This window comes from Pecten maximus, chromosome 3 (genome assembly GCF_902652985.1).
Source record: "Pecten maximus chromosome 3, xPecMax1.1, whole genome shotgun sequence".
NCBI classification, from domain to species: Eukaryota; Metazoa; Mollusca; class Bivalvia; order Pectinida; family Pectinidae; genus Pecten; species Pecten maximus.
In genome coordinates this window covers 17,758,103-17,777,216 of record NC_047017.1, presented here as the reverse complement: position 1 = coordinate 17,777,216, position 19,114 = coordinate 17,758,103, and the positions used below count along the sequence as shown (strand labels likewise).

At 35.8% G+C, this 19,114-nt stretch overlaps 1 protein-coding gene across 1 annotated transcript; it reads right to left on the bottom strand.

The window, feature by feature from the left end:
- Window positions 1–269: 269 nt before the first annotated feature.
- LOC117322626 (solute carrier family 46 member 3-like) lies at window positions 270–5,407 on the bottom strand. The gene is made up of 4 exons (XM_033877565.1): window positions 4,201–5,407; window positions 1,260–1,343; window positions 647–803; window positions 270–466 (listed from the first exon to the last, which is right to left on the bottom strand). Exons 1-4 carry the CDS (start codon window positions 5,405–5,407, stop codon window positions 427–429), a joined length of 1,488 nt encoding a protein of 495 aa, XP_033733456.1. The 3' UTR covers window positions 270–426.
- Window positions 5,408–19,114: the final 13,707 nt, after the last annotated feature.

The following is a 19,114-nucleotide window of genomic DNA, read 5'->3' as shown; positions in this document are numbered from 1 at the left end:
CATTTTAGTAAAATCCATTGAAAACAAAGCAAATGCATAGCCGGACAAGCTAGTAATCATTTTTTACATAAAGGGGCATAACTCTGTAAAAAGGGGTTATACAAAGTAAGTCCAAAGAAATGTCAAAATCTGGATAGCAAGGTGCAAAATGTTTTGCGACATCACAAAACACAATATGTACAAAACTGGAACGAATGGTCAAACACATAATCTGAACTATATCCAGGTCTGCACTACAAATGAACCGTTTAAAAAGAAAATCTTCTCAATTCGTTCGTAGCGTAAGTTTATTATTAGCATACATTTCGTACATGTAATAGAGGAAAAATCACACACGGCTTGTATTTATCCGTCGCGACGTCCAGGTAAGGACGAAGCCCTCCTCCCCTCCTCCCCGTAGTCTATACCACTGTGCAACATCAAAATTCACCAAGCCCTTCCTCGGGTTTTCATACAGCGATAAATTCTATGGAAACAAACATGTATTACTTTTAAAATACACGGCGTGTAAATGGACAAAAATTCAAAAAGATAATTTCATGCTTAAACATTGGACACGCATTGATATTACAGGCAGAAAAACTGTCAACTTTTATTATTGATTAGAATTCAAGAAATCAAGTTTTAATACAATTTTAATACTTACACCAGAAGGCCTATGGAGAGTAAAGAGAATCCAGCATACATAAGGAATGCCGTCCCTCGGAACGTCTCGATGGTGTTCATGTAAACGATCTTCACTACGACATTGATTGTCAAACTCACACATATCTCCATGGCAGCGATCCCGGCGAACAAGGCACCTGGTGGTATAAAAGGTTTACATCGATACAATGATAAGTCTGCTTACTTTATAAGACTAGTAATAAAATCACAAAAAAAAAAAAAAAAAAATACTACGTAAGGTTCTTGTAAATACTCTCAAATTTCATAATTAAATACACAATTATGTCAGTTTTATACTGACTATTGTGGGTACAGTGTATATATAATCAAGTTCCTTGATTTAGTTATTTTACATACATCAACCGTCCCTCAGATTGTCTGCATTTTTGGACTTCTGTCAATAGAACGAAAATGCGTCTGACATTTTGACGGCTGACTTAACACTTTCCTCCCAACGTCGAATAGTGAACGGTTGTCCTATCTCCGTAATTGACACTCTTTACACAAGAAACAGGAGCTTTCGAAGGCAAGCAAACAGTTTTTAATCGCTTTTTGTGTTGAAGAAATCTTTCCAAATAAGAATGTACATGTACCTTGTTTGTGAGGCGGCGTCATTTTGGACAGGATAGCTCTCATCATCGGGATGGTCAGTACTCCGAACACGGCTAACAAAGGAACTGTAACAGATATACATACATCATAACACGGCTAACAAAGGAACTGTAACAGATATACATACATCATAACACGGCTAACAAAGGAACTGTAACAGATACACATACATCATAACACGGCTAACAAAGGAACTGTAACAGATACACATACACCATAACACGGCTAACAAAGGAACTGTAACAGATACACATACACCATAACACGGCTAACAAAGGAACTGTAACAGATACACATACATCATAACGGGGCTAACAAAGGAACTGTAACAGATATACATACATCATAACACGGCTAACAAAGGAACTGTAACAGATACACATACATCATAACACGACTAACAAAGGAACTGTAACAGATATACATACATCATAACACGGCTAACAAAGGAACTGTAACAGATACACATACACCATAACACGACTAACAAAGGAACTGTAACAGATACACATACATCATAACACGGCTAACAAAGGAACTGTAACAGATACATACATCATAACACGGCTAACAAAGGAACTGTAACAGATACACATACATCATAACACGGCTAACAAAGGAACTGTAACAGATATACATACATCATAACACGGCTAACAAAGGAACTGTAACAGATACACATACATCATAACACGGCTAACAAAGGAACTGTAACAGATACACATACATCATAACGGGGCTAACAAAGGAACTGTAACAGATACACATACATCATAACACGGCTAACAAAGGAACTGTAACAGATACACATACATCATAACACGGCTAACAAAGGAACTGTAACAGATATACATACACCATAACACGGCTAACAAAGGAACTGTAACAGATATACATACATCATAACGGGGCTAACAAAGGAACTGTAACAGATATACATACATCATAACACGGCTAACAAAGGAACTGTAACAGATATACATACACCATAACACGGCTAACAAAGGAACTGTAACAGATATACATACATCATAACGGGGCTAACAAAGGAACTGTAACAGATATACATACACCATAACACGGCTAACAAAGGAACTGTAACAGATACACATACATCATAACGGGGCTAACAAAGGAACTGTAACAGATATACATACATCATAACACGGCTAACAAAGGAACTGTAACAGATATACATACATCATAACGGGGCTAACAAAGGAACTGTAACAGATACACATACACCATAACACGGCTAACAAAGGAACTGTAACAAATATACATACATCATAACACGGCTAACAAAGGAACTGTAACAGATATACATACACCATAACGGGGCTAACAAAGGAACTGTAACAGATATACATACATCATAACACGGCTAACAAAGGAACTGTAACAGATATACATACACCATAACACGGCTAACAAAGGAACTGTAACAGATACACATACACCATAATACGGCTAACAAAGGAACTGTAACATATATACATACATCATAACACGGCTAACAAAGGAACTGTAACAGATACACATACACCATAACACGGCTAACAAAGGAACTGTAACAGATACACATACATCATAACACGGCTAACAAAGGAACTGTAACAGATATACATACATCATAACACGGCTAACAAAGGAACTGTAACAGATACACATACATTATAACACGGCTAACAAAGGAACTGTAACAGATATATATACACCATAACACGGCTAACAAAGGAACTGTAACAGATATACATACACCATAACACGGCTAACAAAGGAACTGTAACAGATATACATACACCATAACACGGCTAACAAAGGAACTGTAACAGATACACATACACCATAACACGGCTAACAAAGGAACTGTAACAGATATACATACATCATAACACGGCTAACAAAGGAACTGTAACAGATACACATACATCATAACACGGCTAACAAAGGAACTGTAACAGATATATATACATCATAACGGGGCTAACAAAGGAACTGTAACAGATATACATACACCATAACACGGCTAACAAAGGAACTGTAACAGATATACATACATCATAACGGGGCTAACAAAGGAACTGTAACAGATATACATACACCATAACACGGCTAACAAAGGAACTGTAACAGATATACATACATCATAACACGGCTAACAAAGGAACTGTAACAGATATACATACACCATAACACGGCTAACAAAGGAACTGTAACAGATATACATACACCATAACACGACAAACAAAGGAACTGTAACAGATATACATACACCATAACACGGCTAACAAAGGAACTGTAACAGATATACATACACCATAACACGGCTAACAAAGGAACTGTAACAGATATACATACATCATAACACGGCTAACAAAGGAACTGTAACAGATATACATACATCATATCAGGAGTCGTATCGTGAGAAAGTTCAGAGAAACCCCGACATTCAAACACAGGCTTAATTCTAATTCGATGAAACAAGGGTTAAATATCATCAACATATGGATTTGTACGGATGACAAGAACAAAGATAGGTGTACCGAAAGGACGTCAATATGCAAATGTTTATGGTATCCTCCAAACCCATAACGAGGCCGCGATAGCTCATTCGGCTAGAGCGAAGGCCACGTAATCTCAGGGGAAAGATCCGGAGCGCGTGGTTTCGACGCTCCTTACTCGTGTCCGTTTGTGTTTCTCGGGTAGCCAAGAAACGGGCCGATCTGTGCTGTCGTGGTTGTGTACTTGAGCAAGACACTTTACCTTTATTGATTTGGATGGAATGCCACAGGCTTCCCGCATGTTGTTCAGTGAGGTAGCCACCAGCTACTTCAAGAAGATCTCGCCTCAAAATGACCGCGGCTGTTCACGGAGCGATAAAACCAGCAAAGAAACAAACAATCAAGACATATAACTTACCTAAGAAAAGGGTCAGGTCGTTGAATGCAAACGCTTCTAATATACAAGATGTAGTATTAGATATGGCACTCAAAATGGCAATGACTTCCTCCACAAAGAATCGTTGTAGTAGTTTGATGGCTGCTATGCCGACAACCATACTAGATGCCACTGATATAGATGTAAAATGTCCTATCTTAACTGGAGACCAACAAAACGGGGCGTTAAGTGCATATAATATCTCAATTCTGCCCTTTCCTAGTCTGGAAAAGCACGCCAACACAAAAATGATGCCGCACACGATGTATACAAATCTTTTATCAGACGACCGGAAGTAGAATTCAAACGACGCCTTGACTGTGTTACATGTTTTTGCCGCACAGTTTTTTCTTCTGTCAACATTATCTGTGTTATTTTCCCTGCCAATGGCGTCTGTGCTGTTGCTACTGACGGTAGTGGCGGCTGTGTGAGACTGTACGGTGGTATTTCCGGTGGAGTCCGCCATGTTGGGAAGAGATTCTGGCAGAAGAAACAGTACGACAAGTAATCCAACAAATAACAGCAAACACGAACACAAACTGGTATAAAAGTAACCAAACTTCTCGATAATATATCCGGAGATTAGTCCGGACACGGTCATTCCAAGTCCAATGGAAGCCTCTAACAAGGTGATAAACAAACTCCTGGGCTTCCCTGAATCAGTTATATCTGAAACGTATGCAAAACCAATGGACAATGCGCCATAGATACCTCCGGCCATATTGTTAATGGCGGCAAAAAGTACAAAGAGGTAAATATTAAATGAACACTTAACTCCGATAGTTGTAAACAGAAAGCCTAGAAATATCACAGAGAGATTAACCACCAGAACCTTTCTACGTCCATACCTGTCACTCAACGAACCAAGAACACTACTCGTGAGGATTGCTGGCACAGCCTCCGCGATAGACTTGTACATGTCCCATTTAGTTGTCGTCTGCTGCACTACCGTCCTCTCTCGGAAACTCTCGGAGGTCTTGTTAACACTACACATTGACGCATGTCTGTCTTTGAACGTTGTGGAGTTCGGATATAGTCTTGTAGCAGTGCTTTCGTAAACATACTGTGTTATGAACAGTCCGTACAGTTCAAATGCGAGAGAAAGCAGGAGAAGCGTCACAGTGATAAACAGATGACGTGGTCGGTATCTGTTGGCGGGAACACTTATTAGGGGTTCGCGTTCATCCATAATGTCTTCTGAACATGAACACAGACCTAAAAATAAAGATATAGAATGATAAGTTAGATGATGAACTGGGCGTGGATATTACGCCGATTCATTATTCAAATATGATGAAACATTTTAATCTAATGACTATATCCGGATTCTTAAACAATCTATAATTAAACCTCTTCTCACTGGTTATGTTCGAGTATAATGACACGATAGTCCATGGGTAACATTACATAATGTTTTAAGTACTCTGCTTCCGACATATGATTTTAACACCAACTATGCTAGCCGCCCTTCAATTCATAGACATGTGTATAATCCTATTGAAATGGGGAATTGCGGTAAGTATACGGTTTCAATTAATGTATAAGGATAAACGTTATATCAGACTGTTTGATACCATTTGATATAATAGTAAACATTTATTTTTGGTCATTCACAGCTAGAAGCTTGATCATTTTCTTAGCATCAATTTAAATACATCGTAACTTTACTTCCATTTTTTTAAATACAGCCAAACTTCTTTATCTCGAAGTAAATAGGACAAAAAGAAATCTTCGAGATATCCAGTGTATCCGAGTATATTTTCCATAGAATCTTACCGTCCGAACTGAATGTTGACTTCCAAGAAGGGTTATCAGAGTTCGAAAAAAAAACAAGGTTGACTCTACAATAATCATACTCGGCTAATGTAATATCAAAACGTCATGGTAGTGAAGCTTTAAGATTTTGGTTCTAATCTGAAAAGTGGCGTAGACAGTAAATGTTATTTCGATTTTGCTAATAAGATAATTTAAAAAAATTGTATGTTTAATAGTAAATTGGTAAATCGAATACCTGTCAATCTGGTCGAGAATATACCATGGATAACCTAAGTTACAAAACGACTTCCTTACCTGTACATGTATTTCCGTACGCAACGCTATCACTATCTTGTAACAATGTAGTTTCGTAATTGAGTTGAAAGACTTAGTCATAACATGCCAGGAAATGCTTGCATAGATATTGTTAAATTATACAGGTCATTGGATGCACGTTTATATGCGTCTGTTTTTCCCCTATTTGCTAAAGCATTCGTCCGCGATATAATCCAATTTAGGTGAACGTATATTTTCTCTAGATCTATTTACCAGGGTAAACTTACCTCCTCCATAACATCATCTATCTGTGCTACTGTGTCTTCGAACAAAAGCGAAAATACTTCCTGGTATATTTCCGCAAGTCGGAAAATCCTCTTTCAGTGTCTTCCTGTTTCGCCATCGCACCAGGTACCATTTTGTAGACAGAGTTATCGCTCGTGCGATATACGTCACAACAGGATGTATGTTGTGTACCAACAAAATTTAACAGATTGGTGTTGAGGGCGTGACCCCATCTGTGATAGATTATGACCTCATACCTAATTTACTACACATATGTCTTGATTCTTATATTGTACGTTACCAGTTGTATCTATTTACTCACCTATATTTCACCAACAGTGTGGAACCCGGATGCATTTCTCTGTTGTCTACACCAAATATACGGAAAGTACCAGTATATTGTATACTGAATGCTAACTGTACAATGTCTGGGAGTATATATTGAACAACAGATTATATACTGTACACTGTTTGGAGTGTACATTGTACAACATATTATATACCGTACAATGTTTGGTAGTGTAGATTGTCCAACAGATTATGTACTGTACAATGTTTGGGAGTGTATATTGTACAACAGATTATATACTGTACACTGTTTGGAGTGTACATTGTACAACATATTATATACCGTACAATGTTTGGTAGTGTAGATTGTCCAACAGATTATGTACTGTACAATGTTTGGGAGTGTATATTGTACAACAGATTATATACTGTACACTGTTTGGAGTGTACATTGTACAACAGATTATATACTGTACACTGTTTGGAGTGTACATTGTACAAAATATTATATACTGTACAATGTTTTGGAGTGTACATTGTACAACAGATAATATACTGTACACTGTTTTGGAGTGTATATTGTACAACATATTATATACTGTACAATGTTTGGGAGTGTACATTGTACAACATATTATATACTGTCCACTGTTTGGAGTGTACATTGTACAACAGATTATATACTGTACAGTGTTTTGGAGTGTACATTGTACAACAGATTATGTACTGTACACTGTTTTGGAGTGTATATTGTACAACATATTATATACTGTACAATGTTTGGGAGTGTACAGTGTACAACAGATTATAAACTGTACAATGTTTTGGAGTGTACATTGTACAACAGATTATATACTGTACACTGTTTTGGAATGTATATTGTACAACATATTATATACTGTACACTGTTTGGAGTGTACATTGTACAACAGATTATATACTGTACAATGTTTGGGAGTGTACATTGTACAACATATTATATACTGTCCACTGTTTGGAGTGTACATTGTACAACAGATTATATACTGTACAGTGTTTGGGAGTGTACATTGTACAACAGATTATGTACTGTACAGTGTTTTGGAGTGTACATTGTACAACAGATTATGTACTGTACAATGTTTTGAGTGTACATTGTACAACAGATTATATACTGTACAGTGTTTGGGAGTGTATATTGTACAACAGATTATATACTCTACACTGTTTGGAGTGTACATTGTACAACATATTATATACTGTACACTGTTTGGAGTGTACATTGTACAACATATTATATACTGTACACTGTTTGGGAGTGTAGATTGTACAACAGATTATATACTGTACAGTGTTTGGAGTGTACATTGTACAACAGATTATGTACTGTACAATGTTTTGAGTGTATATTGTACAACAGATTATATACTGTAAAATGTTTTGAGTGTATATTGTACAACAGATTATATACTGTACAATGTTTTGAGTGAACATTGTAAAACAGATTATATACTGTACAATGTTTCGGAGAATGTATTCAACAACAGATTGTGTACTGTAAAATGTTTGAAGTGTACATTGTACAACAGATTATATATTGTACAATGTTTCTAAGTGTATATTGTACAACAGATTATATACTGTACACTTTTTTTGGAATGTATATTGTACGATGTTACGGAATTTATACCGTACAGTTTACACTACAAAACACGTATGCATTTCTTTAAAAAAAAACATTTGACACAATCACGTGGTCTTCCCATTGATGAGGCATCAAATTACGAGCAGTCTGTATATCTACTCAAATTACTTTAGTATTGCTTCCGCCTGTCGAGAGTCCGTCTAGACAAAAAATAAAATTCACTCGATTGTTGGAAGTTTTACCGACTGATTCAGTGTAATAGGGTTTGTTCAAGAGTATCAGTGTATTTTAAATTTACACACATATCTTAAGATTTATGAAAATCTGTATCATACATCCACGACTTAAGTTGTTCATGGTGATATAAAAACTTATATATACTTCGTAAGAATAATAATTTTAGTCTTTATTGGTAGACATTGTAAATACAAGAAAATAAGGAAAGTTTCAAACCGATATCACTAAACTAACATTTATAAGTAAGCATGCATGTTAAAGACCGAGTTTACTACCACTAAGATGATATTTGTGAGCGATATATCTTTTGTTAAATGATCGAAACCAGCCATATAACAGAAAAATGCCCACATGTTTAATTTTCCTATAAGATAGTCTATTTCCCTTTAGATTTTACTAACCGAACTTAATAGTTAAGATCATCAACATTCAGTCTGGTTACACAAATATCACAACGATTTTTCCCGTCGTTGTAATATTTTTGTAGAATATATATAAAATCCAAAGATGTTAAAATACGGTCCAAGATAAAGTATTTATTACACTAAACTTTCTAGGAGTCGGCAGGCGATTTACGGAATATCCGAAAATCGACCCGTACAGTCCGAACTCTAGGTTCTAATTAATTTTACAAAACCTTACACATAGTATTTAAGCTAGAGTTAATACAATTGATTGACAGGTGGCATTTTAGTACTCAGATGGTCACATTTCAGACAGGTGAGATAATAAGCTTAATTGACCTTTGTCCGAGGCTAGGTGTCATACCTGGCCAGACCAGTTAATTAACTCAATTAACATCAAAAGGTAAATGTACATACATATTGCGCGGTTTAATCCGATAACAATGAGAAAAGGGGAATTATAGATATCACTTTCAAAAGACAGACAGCTGGTTGAGATGTAATTAAATAATTTGTAAGTGTAACATTTTTACAAAGAGAAATTAGACATCGAAGAAGTCCAAAATTATGGAAAATGTAAAATGTCTAATAATGTTTATATTACAACAAATTTCATAAAATTCACTATGAAATATCCCTCCGGCTCCTATAAAGTCGCGTCCCGCGACTTGTTTAATATCTATCTTAGCTGTCCACTACTGTATGTCTAAAGTTCGGCCGGAAGTTAACTGTTCGTTGCTCCAAAGATATGCGCGATCGTTGCTGTCGTGAATTGTTATTTTGTGTTTGACCATGATATCCACTAAGCTGATTTTGTAGGCTCAAAATCACCCGTTGTTTCTGTTTGACTTGCTCGTCCTTCTCCGAAATCCTCGATTTTAAATTTGATATCTGTCTACTTGTTTGTTCTTTTTCTTTGGCTGTTATGTGAAGGCTGTTTATTGTCTCGTCCTTGCTCTTCATTATTTTCTTTCTATTATCCAAAGCTTTTTCAAGTTCTTTTATTTGGGACACGTAATTGTTGATGGTGACACTTTTTAAACGCGTACATTCCTCTTCTAGAATTCTGTTTGTTTCTTCAAGCTTCGCGCACTTTACAGAAATAGTCGAAATTGTTGACTTTGCACGTACAAGTTTTGATTGGAGATTGGTAATCTGATGTGTGATGGAAGATTCTTTCGGAAATTCGTTGTCAAATTCATCGGTAGAAATATAATAAAATGGTAAAACAGAAAGTACTTGTTTCGTGTCTCGGAATTTCCTGAGCCTTTCGGAATCTCGTCGCCGTTTAGAGGAAGATTTGTTCCTTTTCTGATGCGTTACCTGCACCACAGACTCGCTGTCCGAAGATATGCGGACAGGAACAGGACGTCGATACGTTTGTGGACGCTGCCTGGTCCAAGAAAACGATCCTGTAACACAATTTGTGCTGTATTGTCTGCTCCGTGCAAAACACATTCTTGAAAAATGTCCAACATTTCCACAAAGAAAACAGTAACATCCTTTTGCAGGACAGTGCATCAGGTGGTTAGAGTTAAAGTTTCTACCACACCTATAGCACGATGTCATCCTGACTTACTGTTATAACGTTATTCTGGAAAGTTCCAAAATATGACGAACACAGTCTTGGTGTAGTTCCAGTTCCGTGTGATTCCGATGATCGGTTTCTTCTCTTGTTTGTGGGAATATCGCTTGGCAGTAGAGGTTCCAGGAATCTTGTACGTAACTTGACTTATACAAATTAATGTGGCAAGTTACTCCGGTTTCTCGCACCAATTTATCACAACGATTTTTCCCGTCGTTGTAATATTTTTGTAGAATATATATAAAATCCAAAGATGTTAAAATACGGTCCAAGATAAAGTATTTATTACACTAAACTTTCTAGGAGTCGGCAGGCGATTTACGGAATATCCGAAAATCGACCCGTACAGTCCGAACTCTAGGTTCTAATTAATTTTACAAAACCTTACACATAGTATTTAAGCTAGAGTTAATACAAATGATTGACAGGTGGCATTTTAGTACTCAGATGGTCACATTTCAGACAGGTGAGATAATAAGCTTAATTGACCTTTGTCCGAGGCTAGGTGTCATACCTGGCCAGACCAGTTAATTAACTCAATTAACATCAAAAGGTAAATGTACATACATATTGCGCGGTTTAATCCGATAACAATGAGAAAAGGGGAATTATACATATCACTTTCAAAAGACAGACAGCTGGTTGAGATGTAATTAAATAATTTGTAAGTGTAACATTTTTACAAAGAGAAATTAGACATCGAAGAAGTCCAAAATTATGGAAAATGTAAAATGTCTAATAATGTTTATATTACAACAAATTTCATAAAATTCACTATGAAACAAACACAGGAACTTGGCACAAATTCTCGACCCGCAAGGTCAATAGATAACAGAAACAGTATAATTAGCCTAATGTTATAGTTTGTACAATACATCATAGTGCGTGTTCAAAGGGAAGATACAAAATAAATTATTTTGGAAGCACAATTACGTCACCTATCTATCAGAAGAACGTACTAATCAGATCAAAATAATGGATCATTACAAATAACACCAGGCGAAGTCCTGTTAGCTGACAATGTCTAATTCAAACATCTTATCCACTCCTCACCAAATATAACTACACTTGCATCATCGATATCTGGGTCTTTACAGTTCACACTTAGGAGTAACAATCTGTTATTGAACTCATTTATCAATATCAATAAATATCAACAATAAATGACCCATTTCATCCCCAACGACTTGTCATAATAAAGTCTGTTTCACATAGATCAAGCTACATATAAATTATATCCATCCAGAAAATTTCCATCACGCCAAATATTTTTTCAGTTCAGTATTAATTTTGCAATAGCATGCAACGAATCTCCCTTCAAAAATATGACGTAATATGACCTTAGTTACACAGTCATTGCATCCTGATGTCGCCGTATCTCTGAAAGTACACCAAAATATTTCCTCATACGTGGAATGGCGAAATCCCCAGTAAGGTTTTTTCTAGCAGTAAAAACAGAAGTCACTGACCAAGAGCTTCCTGGGTCAAGCTTCATAAACGTCACTCAACATAATGCATTCCAGAGGAAAGCATTTTCAATCAAAGTTTAAAAACATTCCTTAAATTATTACCTTACTAGTGAATTGCGGAATTACTTCAAGTAAAGGAACATTGATAAGACTGGAGACATGGTTCAAAGGTCAACTAAACTATACAAATGAAGACGCTCGTACAGGATACTAAAGTAGATATTGTACACAAAGGATGCACAACTATATATGCGTCACACGCTGGTAATAGAGAACTTTTACCTCTGTGTGTTGGTGCACCAATATGCCCAAACATTATCATGTTACACAAGAGCATTCTCGGCTCTCATCAGATAGCAAGCTATCGCTACAGGAGAATTAAGGAACAGTTTCTGTTATGTCATAAAATGTATAAATAACGTGTAAATTAATATTAGTTAGTACGGGTCGCCATTGTTGTAGGGAAAAAAATCCGATATAACCATGTGGTCCTCCCACTACGGAAATCGGGAAGTGTTTCAACGAGACGTGTATAGGGCGACAGTCTACACAAACATCCGGCTTTGTTGTTTTGTTTGTTAAATTGATAATACTTGTATGAAGTGGCGACCATGAAGGACTATTTTTGTTTTTGTTTTGTTAAATATCGAGCAAACTGCTGGCAATGTCGGAAAAATAATTTTTACACAACGTTATCCCGGAAGATATTTACATATGAAATACTAGCATTGTACAATATGCCACGATATGTATTGTGAATATACCAGGCAAGTCAACAAAGGCTGTTATTGCTACAAAATATGTATTTGATGTCTAAACCGAATTAAAATTTGAGTATGTCTTTAAATATACCAGTTTCCATACAAGTCGCCAATTTTCCAAGAATTAGTATAGAATATAAATCTATCAATGAAATCATCGAATATATATAAAACAAGAAAGTGGGTGCGTCACCTGCGCAGATATTTGTACGATGGCCGACAGCGGCCGTCAAATAATTACAGAATAATAAATTTGTGTACATGTACATGTTCTACACGTACAGCACAACTACTCAATATTGCAAGATACGTACATGTACATTTTGCAACTTGTCATGTACAGTGCAACTACTAATATCCATTAACATTCCTAACATTCGAATCCAACATTCCACGATTTGACAGCATGGAATTTTGAGGTTAGTTGGTATAGGAGGCTACGCAGCTACGTGTTGTATGGGATAGAGCACGTGATGACACACTTATATTCCGAATGCCCTTTAGTCCGAATGCAGAATAGCCCGAAGGCTCGATAGTTCGAAGGCCCGATAATCCGAAGCCTCGATAATCCGAAGGCTCGATAGTCCGAAGGCCCGATAGTCCGAAAATAGGTAAATATTAATACACATTGTACAGTAATGTTGATTATATCTAGATATATGTTAGTATTACTCGAAATTTTAACCGAATCTTTTTTTTAACTTAACTTTAAAAAAAAAACAGAAATAAGATAGATGCGGATTCAATGTCAAAAGGTACAAAAGAAATTTTCACAGATAAAGATTTGGAGCGAAAAAAATCAACACAAATAAACAGAACAAAAAAACATGCGTGGCATGCGCAGAAAGATTTCTTAGCGCGTAAACACAAGAACTAGGTACAGAAGCAAAAATGGATCGGACGTCAACTTTAACAATATCATGTTAACAACTGCTTCTGTAGCTCCACAACGCGACAAAGGAACAACGCAACATTATCACCGCTCCTTAATTCAACGCATCTAACAAAAAATGGCCACCGTCATCAACAGGTGAATATAAGGAACGACAACTCTGGGTAGACATTGAATATTCCAAATCGAAAAGATGATAGAAAATGTGATTATTTTGCTAAAATTTCAATGTTCATATTTTCATACAATGCTCATTTGGTGGCGTTTTTATCAGAAAACACTTAAATTGCGTTGACCAGTCCATTCAAATTTTCGGAATATAAGTGTCATCACACGCTCTATCCTATACCACACGTAGCCCTCCTTCACCAACTAACATCAATGATCGCCCCACTGAGGGACGTATTTACAGTGTTATCACGCTGAAATGCCACGACTAGATATGCTAGTACGACACACCACCCGGTAGCATCATACCAACAACAGGCCATCCAATTCTTACCGCCAACTAAGCAATTTCATTTACAGATTTACTTCGGCCAGGAGACAAAGCCCACAACCTTCCTCACGAGGGGAATGCTCACGTAAAGGCAAAAATATTACGCAGCGTCATGGAGACGTTAGAGAAAATTCAGGTACAATTCTTACGCCCTATCTGCTGAAACGCATCCGTCTTCTCAGGATAAAGTATGCGAAACCATAATTACTATAGAGGAACAAAAGGTGAAACTGATTTAAGATCTTTTAGACATATGTACACATTAAAACCGATATAATCAAAGTAGATTCGTCTTTTATCCTTAGCTTTCTGCCATTTTATCGGCCTTTCATAACCTGATATTTGCCAAATAACATCAGAACTCCTGCCATAGTGAAAACGGGTGAAAGTCGACTCTCCCTCGGGTCGGCACTTCAGTGAATCTTTTCAACTATTCAATGCCGTCGTATGGATAGAGAATATACATATATTGAAACATAGATCATTTTTGATATACCTGACCATACAGACATACATGTCATCACACATAAACAGGTCATTCCACTCATTTCATAATTAACTCAAGTTGTAACTTGAATCACGTGAAGATGCACGAACTTTCTACTGGCTAACGAGCGGAGGGCTTCACAACTGTGAAATGGATCAGAAATGAAACTGCGAGACTGGACTCTCACAGTTCAATGAATATGTTCCAGTGAAGTATAACTACTTTAGTTTAGTGTCGGGGATTATTACATGGTATAATCAGATATCTATATATATAGTTATATAAGTCTCTGGTATAATTTACATGTTAAATATGCAGGCCATACATTGTTATGTGTTTAAAATATCACATTAAGCTACGTGAAGATGCACGAACTTTCTACTGGCTAACGAGCGGAGGGCTTCACAACTGTGAAATGGATCAGAAATGAAACTGCGAGACTGGACTCTCACAGTTCAATGAATATGTTCCAGTGAAGTATAACTACTTTAGTTTAGTGTCGGGGATTATTACATGGTATAATCAGATATCTATATATATAGTTATAAAAGTCTCTGGTATAATTTACATGTTAAATATGCAGGCCATACATTGTTATGTGTTTAAAATATCACATTAAGCTTCCGAGACAAATATATGTCTGTACATATCTTCCAATATATTGTGATCAGGGTTGGAGATACCAAGGTAGTTGAGACAAATAACTCTCTTAAGTTTTGTGAGTCAACTTTGCATTTTACGATTAAGTGCAAACTATATATCAGGGACAAACATATAGGGATTAGAGTCTCTCACTTATTTGGAGGCTGATAGAGTGCGAGCTTTTTTATTTGTGCACCGAGCCTTGAAGACATGACTACGACGTCACTGTATCAATACTACAATATTACCAGCAGACATTGGTAAAATTGCATCTGCTATGGATGTGAAATTAAGTTAACTTTTTTCAAAATTGTTCGCTATTAAACTTGATCAAGCAATGTAAATGTATTCAGCCTTTAATTGATTCGTTAATGAAAGAAATCTGAAGAACTTTGGAGAAAACTTCCAAAGAAATAAACTAGATTAATATCTCTGTAACAAAAAAAGTGTCTTAAAAATTAATCTCTGCATGTGGAATTTATTCAGCTTTTTACCGATTCAAAATTGAAATGATTGCACTAGAATCTTTAGAGAAAAATGGTTCACAATAAGGTAGTGTACTGTAGTTAACTTGATGTCATCTTGCACATTGGTGACGTCTTACTAACAAAGAGACAGTTTCTAATTTCTGTATGTATGTCCCTGCCTTTATAAAACAAAACAATTTTTGGATTTTGACAATCTATTGATTAATTCAGTATATATACTTTATTTGCTTATAATAAACAACTTTCTGTTTGAACAGTTTTCGTTTTTTTTTTATTATTAGTTTCTCGGTTTTTATGTGCGCTTTACAGTAAATGGTGATTTCGGGCATTATACAACCAGTGGAAATCAGTTGTTTACAATTATCAAAAAAGTGCAGTTATATTATCAGTAAAATTTTTAAAATCTGAAATTTTGATGTCTGCATTCAGATCTAGAGATACTGCCCTAAAACCCATACAGGTTATAATTCAATTTTCTCTCCGTCATGTCTGCTATATGCAGTCTGCCATCAGAATGTAGACAATCTGCTTAATTAATTTCTCTACTTAGTAAATAACCAATTTTTGGGTCACAGTTAAGTAGATTACCATGAGTGTTAGACCTCAGTATTGGGCCTCTTCTATTCAGATTCGAATTGAAAAGGTTTTGATTCATATTTTCCAGAATACGCCAAATACAAATATTCCCAACAGAACCTTAAAATAACCAATAAAGCACATCCCATAGATTACAAACGTATCACTAAACACGTCTTTTCTGTCTTTGTATATTATAGGAATTTATAAGCGCAACCATGTACATCTCTTTGAACTAAAAATACGAAAGAATTGAATGAGCACAGGTTTCATATCTGCACAAATTATATACGCCCGCTCCCTTAATGTGATAGGAAACACCCATAAGATGCAAGCTACCTCCCGAGTAAACAAACAGACCTACGTTTGAGTAGAACTTTTGAAGAATTATCTCCCCTACCCTGTGAGCACATGGATACATAAGATAATGAAGTCGGAAGCCATTTTTTGTCATCGATATCAGGAATACGACAGAATAACGTAATGAAATAAAATGAGGAGATTAAATATGAAGAAAAATGGCATCGTATCATTTCTATTTTCATGGTGAGGTACTGTTTTTATTCCATAATCTAATATGTATAAGCTATCATTGCAAGAAAGGTTATACGAATCCATTCATGACAAAAAAGTTTTATTGAAAAATGTTCGAATTTCAATAATTTGGTGAAATAAAAATGTTCCTAAAAATAAAATTCTTACTTGTAGATAAAGATTGTCAACTAAAATGCGAGCCTTCGCGTCAACTCAACACTTAATATTTACAGAGAATTGTTGCATTTTTATCCTTATTTTGAAATATCGATCACTTTTAAATTTCTTTTGAAAAATTAACTGTTTTCTCGAAAAAGCCTAGAGATTGAGAAAATTATCATGAAAAGACGTAGCAATCTTTTGCGTCAAAGAAAATGGTGGCGCAAAGATAATTCATGTCAATTGTTAAGGTTCATCATTTCCCGAGAAATGTCGATCACTTTTTGTTTTTTTTGAAAAATTGCATGTTTTCTCCAAAAAGTCTAGAGATTGAGAAAAGTATCATGAAAAGCCGTAGCAATCTTTTGCAGCAATGAAAATGGTGGCGCAAAGATAATTTATCTCAATTTTTAAGGTTCATCCTTTCCCGAGCGTGTTGTATTTTAAAAGATGAAAAGTTTTACTGTACAGACTATTATTGTGAAGAATTAAGGCGTACACACCAAAATAAAATTATAATAATAAAACAACAAATGTTTCATAAAGGCTTGTTTATGATTAGACAGAATACATCAGTTAGGCCTAGTTAAATTTCAAGTCTTTATCAACAAGAGTCGCTTCCCTTCGACCATATTTGCTTCTCTCTCGGCGAAGACGCACCATTTATTGCAGCTTTAAAAGGGGCATTCCTTCGTTTGAATAAAGTTTATGTCGTCAAAATGGATCTTGATAGAAAATAGGTATATTCCCCAAGTATCAAAATGCATAATCTTTACATTAATACGGCAGTTATACTCGCAAAGTAAACCGAAGTTCTCCAAATATTAAGTCCTTAAAATTCTTAATTCGCCCCGAAGTATCACTAATTAACACAAAGACAGACGGTACTTGTGTACGATTCATCATTTTTCTGTACATTTCATTACTTGTAGGCACAAACACACATACAATCCTTGATTCGGACGAAGATTTCATTAATAAAAATTTTGCATGTTTCTGTCAGAACGAAGGAATGCCCCTTTAATATGGCGATTGCTCATAAGCTTTTTATTGAAGTGTTGGAATTTCCACCTTTTACCTAAATTACAAGAAAACAACTGTCAATATCATAAAAGATCGTGCGATCTTTGTAGAAGATATCGCTGGTATTCACAGTGATGATGACCAGTGGTGTTTTTATGCGGCATAAAGTGTGGGCTTGACGAAATCTACTTTAAAATATTCAAAGTTTACATTTCATTTTATTGAAAAATGTTAATATTTCCTCTTTAATAGCGTTATTCCAGGGAAATCTTCAGGTGCTAATTATAATCAAGTCACACCATCACAACAGCTGCGCCGCCATTTACCAACAGAGAACAATAAGTGTGTCTGAATACAGATGGACTACATAGCAGAATCTGCCGAAAGATTTCATTCGATTCAATCAGAAACTCGGCAAACCGAGAACATCTACATAACTTCCGTCCTTTTTATTAATGCAAGTTCCAGAATAAATTCACTGACGACCAATTCTAACCATTTTTTTAAAATGAGGACTAGCATTTATGTACGTACTATCATTAAATTTACAATATTTAATATAGGAGTGGAAGTGTACCATTCCTTTAGTATAATTATCATCTTGCCGACATATCACGATGTAGTCTTGTATTCGATTTTGTCTTGGCCCAATTTATCTTTGGTTAACTTTCGGTTATTTTCTATTTGCCGATTTTGAAATATTCCGGGATAGTTCTTTTGTTGCAGTTTGAGTGCTAATAGAAAAACAGCAGTTTCTTTTTGATTCAGGATGTTTTTTGCAACGAAGCGATTAAATTTGATCTGTTGCATTGCAACAACTGGGAACTGCTTTTCTTTGCGAATATCATTGTGGGAACCTATGCCAAATCCGTCAGACATCATATGCATTGCTGCTTATTCTGTTGTCAAACA

Excerpts from the sequence above, each read along its gene's own strand:
- LOC117322626 (XM_033877565.1), bottom strand. The coding sequence starts at position 5,407 with ATGGATGAACGCGAACCCCTAATAAGTGTTCCCGCCAACAGATACCGA. Across the intron at positions 804-1,259 it reads GACGCCGCCTCACAAACAAG|GTGCCTTGTTCGCCGGGATC; the intron begins GTACATGTACAT and ends TTATACCACCAG. Across the intron at positions 467-646 it reads CTCTCCATAGGCCTTCTGGT|AATTTATCGCTGTATGAAAA; the intron begins GTAAGTATTAAA and ends TTGTTTCCATAG.